General features: G+C 61.1%; 1 protein-coding gene across 1 annotated transcript in view; it reads right to left on the bottom strand.

Moving 5' to 3' along the window:
- Positions 1 to 14,070, bottom strand: part of TGM2 (transglutaminase 2) — a 29,403-nt gene that overhangs the window by 2,882 nt on the left and 12,451 nt on the right. Inside the window, exons 5-11 of the mRNA XM_008256006.5 lie at positions 13,662 to 13,790; positions 12,671 to 12,848; positions 9,448 to 9,583; positions 8,763 to 8,866; positions 6,376 to 6,618; positions 4,861 to 5,133; positions 359 to 519 (exon numbers count right to left, since the gene is read on the bottom strand). Coding sequence (XP_008254228.4) covers positions 359 to 519; positions 4,861 to 5,133; positions 6,376 to 6,618; positions 8,763 to 8,866; positions 9,448 to 9,583; positions 12,671 to 12,848; positions 13,662 to 13,790 — 1,224 coding nt within the window. The remainder of the gene's footprint in view (positions 1 to 358; positions 520 to 4,860; positions 5,134 to 6,375; positions 6,619 to 8,762; positions 8,867 to 9,447; positions 9,584 to 12,670; positions 12,849 to 13,661; positions 13,791 to 14,070) is intronic.

Raw genomic sequence — 14,070 nt, 5'->3', positions numbered from 1 at the left:
TAGTTGCCAGCAGGTGAACGAACGGAGGCACAGAGGCTCAGTAACATGGCCAGGGCCACCCAGTCACAAGCCCAGGTGGTCAAGCGCCAGAGTCTGTGCCCCTCACCTCCAGCCTCGCTCTGCCCCAGCAGCGTCACCAAGGCCCTGGGGCCAGGGGTCGAGCCTGAGCGTGACCCTGAGATCTCTGCATCTCAGGACCCTAGCTCCAGTCCCCGGCGCTACAAGCCCCAAATTCTTCCGGCTTCTGGATGCTTTCCCCTGATGCGGCTAGGAGTTGGGGACCCCCGAGGCACCAAAGACCATCTTGAGGTTGCAAGGAAGCAGGTACATCCCACCCCCCGCCCCGCCTGGCCCTTACCCGGATCTTGATTTCGGGATTCTCCAGGTAGATGTCCCTCTGGGCCAGCACGTAGCTGTTGGCAGCTGGCTCGATGAGGAGGCCCTGCACCTTGATGAGGTTAGACTGTGTCAGGCTGTCCCGGTACTTCTCGTACAGGATGCGCAGGGGGATGCTCTTCTCTGCACGGGAGGGAGGGGAGGGGGGAGCTCATGACTGCGCCACGACACTGCTCCCACCCCTCCTCTCCCAACCCCACCAGGCACAGAGAGGGGAAGGAGGCTGCTGGAGGTCTCAGCTGCAAGTGCCTGGACAGACCAGGCCTGCCCCTGCCTGTCCTGGCTCCAGGGTCCCCAGGGAGGAGCTGGGGCGGGAGGCAGGGCGGCTGGTGGGGGAAGTGCCCAGGCTCTGACACGCTTGGGTTGTAATCCTGCTTCTGGTGCTGCTAACGCGTGACCTTGATCAAGGCCCTCCGTGCCCAGGTCCTCAGTGTTCACCCTGGTGCAGGAGGGTGCGGGAAGGCTTAACTGGGCGGGGGCAGGGAAGACCCTCCCCTCTCCACACACCCTGGGTGCTGGTGCCACATCATGGGGCAGGGGGAGGGGATCAGAGCTGACCCGTGGCACGACGCTACCTCCCACCACCTTCTCCTCCTCCAAAAGGCTGTATGTTTATCATCACATGACTTAACAGGTGAAGAAACAGAGGCCCAGACAGGTGCAGTCTCATTGCCCGGGTGGGCAGCCGGGATGAACCGTGCGTGCGTTTGTGGGACAGTCTAGAGCCCAGGGCACAGTCGGCCCTCTCTGGACTGGGGCTCACCTTGACGGGACTGTGCCCATTCTACAGATGAAGACACACCTCTGCCACTAGACGCTCCCACCGGGAGACCTGGCTGCTGGCTCTGGCCACTGCCTGAGCCTGGGGACACAACTTCCACCCTCACATAGTGACAGCGGGTGACAAAGAAGCTGGCAGGGCCAAGCCCTCCCACCCCAGACTAGTGAAGTGTGATTTTGAGCCCCATTTTCCTGACAAGAACACTGAGGCCCGAGGGCACCAGGGTCCAGGAGGCAGACAAGAGCGTGGGCCTGAGAATCCACAGGCCTTGTCCAGGCCCTGCTTGTTCCCCTCCTCCTCCCAGAGACCCCTGGGCAGATCCCTTTTACCCCTTGGGCTTCCCTGGCAAGCAGGAGCCTGGGGGTGCTCTTTGGGCTCCCTGGTGCTGGGAGCGGAACCAGAGCCAGGTCGGCAGAGAGGCTGCTGCCTCCTTTCTCTGCCTTCTGCCCTCCTCCTCCCCTCCCCAGGCCAGCACTCCCCAAACTTCGGCCGTTGGTGCCTTGTCCACGCAGCCATGTGCACCCCCGTCATTACCCTGCCTGGCCGTACTGCGTAGGGCAACTTCTCATCAGTACCTGCTGCAGACTGGCCATGCTGGAGGCTGGCCAGCAAGGTCGTGCAGTGGTACCGTGAACCGCTGGGCATTCTGAGGCCAGGGCCTGAGTGTCCAGTCACAGAGCGACAAGCGGGACCCAGATGCCGGGGATCGGCTGGCACCCGAGCTCAGCTGGAGGCCTGAGAGCCGAGAGACGGCCCCTCTCTCAGTGCACGCGGGTGGGCCGTGTTGCGATGGCGTCTCCGGCCCTTTGGATCCCAGCACGGGTCTGCTCCCACCTCTGACCAAATGACGCGAGCCAGGGGGCAAAACCCAACTTCTGTGCCAGGAAGGACAGAGTGAAAATGACCGCGCAGGACCTGGCGGAGCCGAATGGAAAGTCTGAGCGGCTCCGCAGGAAAGAAGGCAAACGCTGTCCTCCAGGAGCCTGCAGACGGCCCCAGCTGTTGACTTTTCCAGGAGGCGGGGACCAGGGAGGACGGGACTTCTGAGAGCCACGGGCCAAGGCCCTGACTGCAGCCTTGACCTCGGGGCCAGGCCGCTGTGCGGAGGTGCCTGTTCTAGGAGGTGCCTGGGGCCACCTGGGGAGGTATGGGAGGAGAGAGAAGAGTGAAGCGGGAAGGGAGGAGACAGCAAAGGAGGAGGAGGCAGGGCTGGGGGCTCCTGGATTCCATTCAGCTGCCCCGGGCTTGGCTTCCTGTCCCTGAGCACATGGAAAGCCCCCAGATCTTATCGGCAAAGAATAACAAGCAACTCAGCTGAAATGCAGTCTGGGAGGTGGGAGGGAGGGGGTGGGGCGAGAGAGGCGCCCTCGGGGCGAGCCTGGCTTTGGAGAGCAGACAGCATGGACAGCATGAGCCATGAACGGCCCTCTGCCCACCCGCCCTGCTGTCCCCAGGCGGGGCCCCTATGATGTGGGCACATCGCCAGAACAGACACAAAGCCAGGGCAGAACAATGTCCCCAGTGCTGCCTGATGGTCTCTGGGAGGCCAGGGGTGACTCCCAGAGGCCAAGGAGGGAATCATCTGGCAGCTGTGGCCCAGGCCTGGGTTCAGCTCCTGCCACACATTCCAGGAAAGCCGCTTCCTCTCCTGGGAAGCGCAGAGAAGGAGCTGACAGGTGTGTGTTCAAAGGGGCTGGGGGCCCAGCCAAGGGGGCCTGGGACCTGGCATGGCCAAGAGAATCACCCAGGGCTGCGGCCAGAAGACCGCGGGAAGCCGAACGTCAGTGCCCTGACCACTGCACACACTCGGGGACGGACCCTGCCCCTGACTCTGGGACTTGGAACCAGACGCGAGGGCCAAGTCCTTTCCACACCGGCACCATGGCAGGGACCCAGGAACCACCGAGCTCAGAGCCACCAGCACCACCTGGGACAGCAGGTGTTGACGAAAGAGCCTTGGGTGGGGCTTCGGGGGCTCCCTGCGCCTCTGCTCCCTGCTCACCCCAGCACCCTTTTGCGCCCTCCAGAAGTTCCCTGAGCGCCCCTCTTCTCTCAGCCCTCACGGGCGGGTATGCTGTCGTCCCGTTTCACAGATGGGTATAACTGCGGCTCAGAGAGCATGTTTGCCCAAGGCTGTCATTTTGAAGACGGCAGAGGCAAGACTGAAAGCTTCTAAATAGATCTTTCAACAGCGTGAGTGTCAGGGCCCAGTGCCAAGGGCTCTGCCCCAAGGGTGCGGCTGCAGGAGTGCCACAGCGGGGCCAAGACGGAAAAGGCAGGAGTGGCACTGTCAAGACCACAGAGCGGCTTTCTCAGGGACTCAGAGGCCGTGCCCAGTGCGCCAGCCCGTGGCGGTCAAGGACGGAGGCAGAGGTGACCATAGCAATGAGAGGGACTAGTACTGGCTCTGCAGGCGGGACGGGGTAGGGGGTAGGCGGTGGAGGCCATAAGCACAGAACCTGATCCACCTGGGTTCCTAGCGGGTCCCACGTGTTGAATGCCTACTGTGTGTACAACCTCTTACCCCTGCAATGTTCTGCACTGTCGTGTAGGTGCAGGGAAGTGGCCATCGGCCCTGGTGACAGAGAGGGTCCCCAGGAGTGATGCTCTGCTTGGTCAGGGGGCCCCGCAGAGGACAGCCACATGCTCCCCCGGCCCCAGGACCCCGCTGCCAGCTTGTGGGAGAGGAGGGGGCTTGGGCTGCTGGCGGGGTGGGGGGACACTGCTCTGCACTGCCTCACTGCGTGACCTGAGGGCCTCCAAACAATGGTAGGAAGATCACCGGGCACTGTGACAAAGCCTGCAGCCACAGCAGAGGGACCAGGGGCTTGAGCTACAGGGCTCTTGGCAGGGCTGAGGGCTGGCTCATCTGTCTCCAGGATTTCCCTGGGAAGGGATCTGCCTGGCAGGGCAGCCAGGCCAGGGAGAAGACACCCCCACATAGGCCTGGACACCCCCTTGCTGTTGCTGTCTGAGCTCTTTGGTCCAACACGGCAGCTTCTGGCCACCAATGGCTACCTTGCCTCAGAGCCGACAAAAGTATAACTTTAACTCTGCAGTGGTACTAGTGGGCAATGGGGCTTGGAGCCAGGAGAGCACAGAGCCGGGGGTCCCGCCCTGGACAGCACAGCCAGGAGGATTCCCGTGCCGTGTGAGGAGTTGCACGGGTGATGCCAGCTGCAGCCTTGTCCCCCTGAGGCCCACAGCGTCCAGGCCATAGGACGGTGCAGCAGGGGTGGCGGGCAGAGGCCCCCAAGGAGCGAGGAGCAGCTGGCAGGCCAGCAGAGGGACTGGGGAAGCAGCTGGGGTCACGGGGATGAAAGGAGATGAACTAAGACGGTGCGAGGGCTCTTCCAAGAACCTCTGGAAAACGTGTGTTAGGAAAGAATGATTTCAGAAATGTGGGCAGCAGGACAGACGTGGGCTGTGCTTCCGTTCTCCATGAACCTTTGCCCGCAAGGGCAGGTTCAGATCTCGGAACCCGTCACTTCCTGGCGATGTGACCTTGGGAACCATGGCGTCACCTCTCTGCCTCCGTTTCCTCATCTGGCAAACGGGGGCAGTGATGGACTGGCCCTGCCACGTGTGTGATGAGAACAGCGCTCAGGACACCGACCCCGAGTCAAGGCCAGGTCAGCATCCCCGGGGGCACCCCGGCAGCGCCCAGGAGCTCGGGGCCTTACCAGAGTAGGGCTCCAGGGCGAGGCCGAGCAGGTCCTTGGTGCCACACTCGGGCCCCAGGACCCCGTTGTAGCTGACGGTGCGGGCACACAACACGAGGCGGCAGGCGCGGTCCTCGGCCGTGTCGTTGGTGATGTGGGCGAAGACATCGAAGTCGCTGCCCATGCTCATACTCTCGGCCACGCGGATCCTCATGGCCACCCCCGTCTCCTCCTTCTCGGCCAGCTTGTTCAGGTGATTGGCCCTGGTGAAGGCGTCCCTCTCCTCCTGGGACCCTGTGGGGAGAGAAGAGAGCCCCACCCACAGTTGGAATGTGGGCTCCATGGGAAGGGCCAGGTGCTGGCTTCGCAGTCCTGTGACCCGGAGCAGCCCTGAATGAGCTGCTCCCCTCGTTCCTGGGCTGGGAGGAGGACAGAGCGTCAACTTCTAGGCATCCCTCAAAACCCGGCCCCCAGTGACTCCTGCTCCAGGAAGCTTTCTCTGACCACCCCTTCCCCTGGTTATTTTCTGTTTACGTGTTTAGCTCCTTGAGTTGCTCCAGGGCTAAACCTGTGTTTTACCTATTTCTGTCACACCCAGTGCCTGGTGCACCCTTGGTGTGAACACGATGCAGACTTGCTCACTGCCGAGCGCTCGCACAGGAAGCACTTCTGCCCGAAGCCCTTCCCCCCCCTTCTCTGCTGGTCCAGCTCTCCAGGGGGCGGGACGTCCCTTCCCCCCGCCCTTTACCCCTCTCCTGGGCACCTTTTATTCTCGCCTGCCCCGCAGTGTTATTAGGTACATGTATCTTTTTCTCCTGGCAAACCCCGGCTCGAGCCCTCGCCAAGGCCAGGGAGAGCACCGTTTCCTGCTTTCTCCCTCCCGGCTGAGCACTCAAGCTTCCCTCGGCCCTGCAGCTCCAGGGGGGCTCGGACGGCAGGACCGTGGTCTGTGGGCACCACCATGCGGGGCACACACGGATGCTTGGAAAACATCTACCATAGTGAATTGGCTGTTGGATGGGCTCGAATCCAATTTTTAAAAATAAACTAAAGGGGCCGGCGCTGTGGCATAGCAAGTTAAGCCTCCACCTGCAAAGCCAGCATCCCATCTGGGCACGGGTTCCATCCCAACTGCTCCACTTCCGATCCAGCTCCCTGCTAATGTGCCTGAGAAAGCAGTGGAAGATAGTCCAAGTCCTTGGGCCCCTGCACCCATGTGGGAGGCCTGAAAGCTCCTGGATTCGGCCTGGCCCAGCCCCAGCCGTTGCAGCCGTGTGAGGAGTGAATCAGTGCAGGGGCCCAGGCACTTGGACATCCTCCACTGCTTTCCCAGGCGCATTAGCAGGGAGCTGGGTTGGAAGTGGAGCAGCTGAGACTCAAACCGGTGCCCTTGCGGGATGCTGGTGCTACAGGCTGGGGCTTTACTCTCCCTGGGCTCTGTGAACTTTCTTCAAACAGAATGCATGCACCAGTCATGGCTGCAGAAGTGACATGCGCGTGCCCGCTGGGCTTGTCTGCGGGAGCGCGGGCACCTACCCTCCGGGTACTTGTAGTTGTGGGTGATGTCCTCACGCTCATCGCGGCCTACACTCTTCGTGCTGATCTTCAGCCCCACCACCAGGGAGTGGTTGATGGATTTGTGCATGGACCCATCTTCCTGCTGGATCCAGTCCACCACGTCGGCGTTGACCTCGGCGAAGACAAAAGGTGCGTCGTACTTGGTGCTCAGGTCACCCTCCTTGATGGCGCGAACCGGAACGGGGCCACAGCAGTATGTCCCTGGGCGCAGGGGAGAAGGGGGAAGAGACAAGCTGGGCCGAGGGGAGGCTAGTGTCCTCCAAACCCTGTACAACTCGGCGACAAAAACTGTCTCAAAGCCACGCAACCCTGTGACTGTGGGACCACTGTGGAGTGAGGGATTAGAACAGAGACTGTGAGGTCTGGCTCTTAGGGTTCAAGTCCCAGCTCGGCCCTTATTTGCTGTGGGACTTTGGGGGTGATCATTACCTTCCCTGAGCTGCAGCTTCAAGGCGGGGGCAGGGTATATTTGGAACATGAGTTACAGACATAAAGCTCTCTGCACAAACTAAATGTGATGCATGAATTTGATGAATGGAATAGAAGTTTGTCCCCAGGCATCCTAAGGAGCTAACGGAGCAAAGCGGCAGGTAGCCCGATAGGCAAGGGTGCACCTGCCCCAAGTACTGCTCATGCTGGGGGCCAAAGGCAGTGTGTGTTGCCAAAGGAACGTGACTCCTGGTTTTTATCTCAGGCTGGTTTGCAACCATCTCACACACAGGCTTTGAGGCTAGGGACTCCGGCTGGGAAGGCACGTTTCAACAGCCCGCATGGTGGCACATGGTGACATAAACTGAAACTCAGATCACAGAAAGCCATCCACTGGAGAAATGCTAATGCTGCATGGAGAACGAACCAAGCTGAGGAACAGGGCCGCGTGCAGGGCACCGGGTCCACAGACCACGAAGGCGCTGCCAGCAGAATTTAAGGGACCATGAACTTGGACAGGAAAACAATGCCATTTTTACTTCCACTACACTTTGCTAACACTTTACTGTGATTGCAAAAGCCAGCAACAAACCTCAGTAGCCTTGGGAGTGCCTGTGACTCATCACCCACAAGAACCACACACGGATTGAGGCCAGCACTGTGGCTCAGTGGGTTAAGCTGCCACCATTAGTACTGGCATCCCATATGGGAGCACTGGTTCGAGTCCCAGCTGCTCCGCTTCTGATCCAGCTGCCTGGGAGAACAGCGGAAGATGGCCCCAGCACTTGGGCCCCTGCCACTCTCCGGGAGACCTGGATGGAGTTCCAGGCTCCTGGCTTTGACCTGGCTCAGGCCTGACTATTGCGGCTCTTTGGGGGCGTGAACCAGCAGATGCAAGATCTTTCTCTCCCTCCCTCTCTGTTACTCTGCCTTTCAAATAAATAAAATAAATGTTTTTTTTAAAAAGGCACTATAGATGCTTGCGTGCCACTTGGCAGTGTTCAGAGGTAGCAGGAAACGCCTCTTACGCACCTCTCTCGCTGTGCTAGGAAGTCACCAACCCCCACTAGAGCCGGTCGCGTGAACACGCATAGAGCATACGTTTCTCATTGAGGCCTTGTGATAACTATGCTGGCTTCTCTTTGTGACCCTGTGCATTGCAGTCAATGCATTTTAAAATATTCTGAGCAGGGCCGGCGCCGTGGCTCAATAGGCTAATCCTCCACCTTGCGGCGCCGGCACACCGGGTTCTAGTCCCGGTCGGGGCGCCGGATTCTATCCCGGTTGCCCCTCTTCCAGGCCAGCTCTCTGCTATGGCCAGGGAGTGCAGTGGAGGATGGCCCAGGTGCTTGGGCCCTGCACCCCATGGGAGACCAGGAAAAGCACCTGGATCCTGGCTCCTGCCATAGGATCAGCGCGGTGCGCCGGCTGCAGCGGCGGCCATTGGAGAGTGAACCAACGGCAAAGGAAGACCTTTCTCTCTCTGTCTCTCTCTCTCACTGTCCACTCTGCCTGTCAAAAAAAAAAAAAAAAAAAAAAAATTCTGAGCAGGGGGCCGTATGTGTTGCCACATCTTGCGCTGGCGTCCTGGCGTGCTGTCACTCTCGCACACGCGCTCACGCTCACACGGATGTGTGAGCTGAGGTTGCTGGGAGCTGTGTGCGAATGTTAATGATTGTGTTTAGGGGAGAGGAGGAAGACGCTGTGTTTGGTCTTTTCCTCTGTGCTTCTTCAAAGAATGACTTCTCTGAATCACTTCTCCCCAACACAGGCGGTCCCCAGGCTCGGTCCCCAGGCTCGGTCGGGGGCTCGGGGTCTCTGGGTCAGAATCCAAGCTCTGCCACTGCCCGGGTGAGCCCCGTGAGCTCGCCAGGCCTCAGTTTCCTCGTCCAGGTGTTGGGACCACGCCTGCCTACCTTCACTCTTCTCCTGGGGCGTCGGGTCGAGGGCCTGCCACCCCTCATAGCCGGGCTGCAGGTCAGGCCTGGTCATCCACGACTCCACCCAGCAGTGGAAGTTCCTGGAGGGGAAACAAAGCAGAACACTGACAGCTCTCACTGTCACCTCCTCCAGGCAGACCACCCACTGTGGGTCCCACTGAACCCAGTGAGTTCTCGACTCCCCCTGATCTTCCCCCATCTCCCACCCCGGTACTCACTCCTGTCCCTTGGGGCCTTCTCAGCTCATCTCTGCCCCTGCCCGCCCCACCCCCACCTAGCAGCTCCTCCCTTCTTGGCTCCCACCTTCCTTTCTAACCCTCAGGCGCCCCGCTCAGACCTCATCACCACCAGCCTGGACCACAGCCCAGCCTCTGGCCGCATCTCCTACCCCCAACCCTAAGCCCTCCTGGCCCCTGATCAGCACAGCCCTGAGTGACACCTGCGGCCAGCTCCCTAACCTGCCACCCAGACTCCCTGCTGCCTGTGCTAGGACTCTGCCCCTGCTGTCCCGCCCCAGGCCCTGTTTCCCTCGGCCCAAATACCTCTCAATTCCTAAGGCCCAATTCAAATGTGACCCCCTCCAGGCAGCCTCCCCAGGTTTCCTCTCCGTGGGGTCCTCCATCTGCACTGGGCCCTGGCCCCGCCCCGGACCCCACCTCACCAGATCATCTCGCTCTTGTCACCCTGGAGCTCCCCGAACTCGTTGCGGAAGTACTCGATGAGCAGGTTGCTGTTCTGGTCATGAGCCGAGTTGTAGTTGGTCACCACGCGGGTGGGGATGCCAAGACACCGCAGCACTGTTGGGGGACCGGGGTCAGGGCCTCCGCATGCCCACCTGTACCCAGGGGACACTGTAGCCCTTGTCTAGGTGGTAAGGTGTGCACCAGCCCCTCTTGCCCGGCCAATGGCACCCACCTCACTGATAACCCCTTGTCCACCCTGTCCCCTGTACACCCAGCCACCACAGGAGACGCTAAAATGCTACTCTGACATCAACACGTCTCTGATGAGCCTTCAGCGCCCTTGGCCCTGCAGGATCTGAGCCCTAGCCACCTCCTTGCAAGCTTCGCACCAGCCACACTGGCCCCAGCACTCCACGTTCCCGCCTGCCGCAGGCCATCGGCACATGCTGTTGCCTCTGCTGGGAGGCCGCTGTGCCAGGCTTGGCTGCCCCATCGTTGGCGCTCATAGCGCAACTGTCGCTGCCGATGCAGGGGACTGCCAAGGACTCTCAAGTTAGTGCTCCAGGCACAGTGAGAGATCTCAGGATATAGTCCTGGCCCAGCCCCAGCCCTGCGCAGACTCTGGTGGAGGGTGAGGAAGGAGGGAATGAATGAATCCCCCCCCCGGGGGGGGAAGGATCCAGGGCGGGGCCTGAACAGCAGAGCAGGTGGAGGGGACAGAGGCCAGGAGTCCTAGCTCCTTCTGGGCCGCCAGGCCCAGTCCCTCCTTTCCCCCTCTGTGTAGAGTCCCGGCACAGCTGGTCGTCTTTGTCATTCCCATTCTAAGTGCCCATGACCCCATCAAACACGGTCAGGCCACAGGTCAAGGACCTCAGTCTCGTGGGGAGGGCCCTGCGTTTGTGCCAACACTCTGTCTGCTGGGAAAGGGGCTGATGTTGCAACCTGGGGTTAAGCGAGGCGGATACTGGCTGGGTATTCAGTGGCACCGGCACCCCCAGCTCAGCTGCCCAGGCGGGAGAACCTCAGGGATCTTGCGAAAGGGGTGCTGGGGGCTCCTGCGGGGGGCTTACGGGGCCTCTAGCTCCCTTATTTTCATTTTTTTAATTTTTTATTATTATTATTTTAGCTCTCTTATTTTCACGCATGCTTTTGAAGTCCGTTAGAAAAGTCAGATCCTCAGGGCGGGGTAAAGGACTAGTATCTAAAGGGTGATGTGAAAAAGAAAGCCTGAGAAAACCTAACCAGGGGGACGTGGTTTTACTTTTCCTTTTGAGGAAGGGTGGGGACGTGACCTTCGCCCTGTGCCTGCCACCCACGGTTGGGGGGGGGGAGTGAGAGCTTCCCGGATGGCGCTGGGGTGGGCTCGGTGGGGGCGGGGGAGGAGGCGCTGTGCCCCTTCACCTCCTGCCTGTTTCCGTGGCCTGAGCCCTGGGCGGGGGCCGGCTCCACTGCTGCCCTCCCCAAGGCTGTGTCCCAACCCAGGTGCGTCCTGCACGCCACAGCTGCAGAGACAGGGAGGCCTGGTCTTGCTGCCCACAGAGCCCCAGGGATGGCGTTTCAGGGTTGGGCCAGAGTGGCCCCAGGACTGAGCGTAGCCGCGCCACGGTCCAGCTGTGTGACCTTGGGCCAGCCACTTCCCCTCTCGGAGCCCCATCCTCCGCAGTAAGAGGCGCTAATAATAGCAGCATGTCTGGGACGCTGTGCTGACTCCACTCCTCGAGAGGCCCTGGGCGGGGCAGGACGAGCACAGAGGAGGCACTTGGGGACAGCAACGTGGGTCACAGTCCCATCGTGCCAAGCACTGCCCAGGGGTCCAGCCGAGGACTTGGGCATCCCAGCTTTCCCTGGAAAATCCCAAACCCAAGCATCATCCAAGCCAGGGTCCCTGCTAAGTGGCATCTCCAGACTCAGACGTCACCTCCCTGGGGCGACAGTTAGCTCAGTCACCATCGTCTCCTCGTACGGGTGAGGACACAGGCGTGGAGACACCTGGTCTCGCCCAGCCGGGCTAGGGGCAGAGCTGGGGTTCAGCCCGGGCAGTGCGGCTCCGGAGCCCGTGGACTTGGCCAAGTCTCCAGCTCCGTCACCTACCACCCACAGGAGGAGACAGCAGGGACCTGGCCGGGCTTGGAGAGCCCAGCCCAGGGCATGGCCCACCGCGGGGCCTCCAGGCAGCCCCAGCTGGGGTGACAAAGACAAAAACCCGAGGCCTCTCTGACCCTCACAGGGAGGGGCTGGGCACAGGGGATTCCCAGAGGGAAGGGGAATTCAGAGGTCACAAGGGACCAGCGGGCAGGCAGGCAGGGGAACAGACGAGGGCAGCCGAGCTGGGAGCCTGTGCTACCTCCACTGGCCTGCTGGCCTGGGGGACACGGCGGGGGGGCTCCCCGAGCCTCTGCCCAGGGGGCTGAGCACTGCTCATGGCGTCTGGGAGCCTTGGAGGTTTCCCGAGTCCAGGGCTGCACCAGTCTGCTCTGCACCTCCCCCACATTGGCTCAGTTAACCCCCGCAGCCATTCGGACACCAAGACCCCCTCCTGCAGCCCACAGCTGAGGCTCAGAGGAGTGAGGATTTAGCCCGCACACACGGAGGGCGCAGTCAGGTGGGTGGAGGCACAGCGGGGACTGGCACTCAGCCTGGGCTCCCAGCAGCTCTGAAACAGTCGCCAACACTTTTGGGGTTTAAATTGCCAAGATCCTATTTTTGAGGTTTAATTTTTTTTTGGCTTTACATTGTTTTATCTTCTCCCTCTGCATTTTAAACCATGCCTTCTCTCTCTTGATCTTTGATAGTGGTACCGCCATCAAGTGATTGACAGCTAACCCAGTGCTTGGTTCGGGCCACCCTGGGCTGGCCTCTGCACGAAGCAGAACCCTAGGAGGTAGGGCCTGTTGTTATACCCATTCTACAGAACAGAGAACTGAGGCCCAGAAAGAAGAAGTCACTTGCTTGAGCAAGTGAGTGGGAGAGTGGGCATTTTTAACTCCAGTGCACCTGGCTCCAGAGCCCCCATTCTCATCCCCGAGCCCACACAGCCTCCTCTGTGATACCCCTGATCCTAACAGCTGCCTGAAAAGTAGCTGCTGGACAGAAGACCAGAGAGGGCTGACCACAGACTCGAGGCCACACAGTACATTGGAAGAGGCAGGAGCAGACCTGGGGTCTCCTGAACGCCCCCTCCCAGGGCAGGCCCCAGCTCACCGGTGCAGGCCACGGCAGCGAAGACCCAGCACTGGCCGTACTTGACCTGCTGGCAGCCGTAGTCTCTCCAGCGCCGCAGGATGTCCACGCTGCCGATCCAGAACATGGGGCTGACGCCGTCGCCGTAGTTGTTGTCCCAGCGTCCCTGGAGCACGCCCTGGTCATCGTTGCAGTTGACCTGCAACCAGCGGGGGTTGTGAGGGGCTGAGCCTGGGGTCAGGGTGACCCCCGAGCCGGTGGAGGTGCCAGGCCCACGGTGTGGTGTGGCACACAGCGGTGTGCCGAGGACACAGAAGCGCACCTGCAGGTGTGAGTGTGCCTTGTGAGCTCAGGGTGGCTGGCTCGTGACTCGGTGAGATCCGAGTTTTATCAAGACCCACTGTGGCCCTCACCCAGATTCAGGCATTCCCCCTACACCACCACAACCAGGAGAATAGAAGCCGCGCCCACAAGGCCCCGCCCACCTCTGCACCTGCTGCTTCTCAGGTACCCCACTCACTCCAGTCACGCCCACCTCTCTCCTGTCCCTCAACCCTGCCAAAGTCCTTGCCTCCCCAGGACCTTCGCACAAGCTCTACCCTGTGCTGGGAAAACCCCCTCCTCCTGGCTCCACCAGCTCAGCGCTTGCCGGCTTAGGGAGGGTCCTCCGGCGCTCGCTGAGGACAGGCCGGCGGCCACTCTCAGATGCCTGGACCCCTCCAGCGTGTGCAGCGTCTTAATACCAAGTCGTGTGAGGCCTCGGTCAGTACCAGCCGCCCTCCAGAATGCAAGTGGATGAAGTTGGGGTCCTGGGATGACGCGTACCCGGCCGTGTCCCCAGCACCTAGGACGGAGCTGGGTACGTGGCGAACATTTCCTGAACTGATGACTTACAGATGCACCATGATCTCAGCTTCCCCTCTCCCTGGACCTAGCTCAGGGCACCACCTCTGCACCACGAGGAGGGAGCAGTCTGCTGGGACCCGGGCGGCCCTGCCACTTGCCCACTCACCATGCCGCTCACCACCCGGCCCACGTAGACGGGGCTGCTGCGGCGCGAGCAGTCGCGGCCGGAGTCCTTCAGGAATTTGGGGTTGATGTCCAGGAGCATCAGGCAGGTGTCCAGGATCCCGTCCTCAAACTGCGTCAGAGGAAACCACAGGAGGATGAGGCAGCTGAGGAGTCGCCTCCTCCAGGAAGCCTGCCTGGAAACCCCCAACAGCTACGTCTCCCGGCCCAGGAGGGGGTGGGGCAGGACGAGACTTTCAGGACCTGAGTGCAGGGGAGAGGGGACAGGGACCCGGGAACTTGCAGTAGGGCCCACATTGCTTGGGGCTTCCCTTCCCTGAGTCCCCTCAGGCCCTGCCACTGCCCCTTACCCTCCTGTGCTTGCCAGATCTCCATTTCCCTGGAGGCCTGGC

Source organism: Oryctolagus cuniculus, chromosome 11, assembly GCF_051225735.1.
Source record: "Oryctolagus cuniculus isolate XC-2025 breed Fujian yellow rabbit chromosome 11, ASM5122573v1, whole genome shotgun sequence".
Lineage (NCBI taxonomy): Eukaryota > Metazoa > Chordata > Mammalia > Lagomorpha > Leporidae > Oryctolagus > Oryctolagus cuniculus.
The sequence above is the reverse complement of the archived record's forward strand: the minus strand, read 5'-3'. Positions and strand labels throughout refer to the sequence as shown.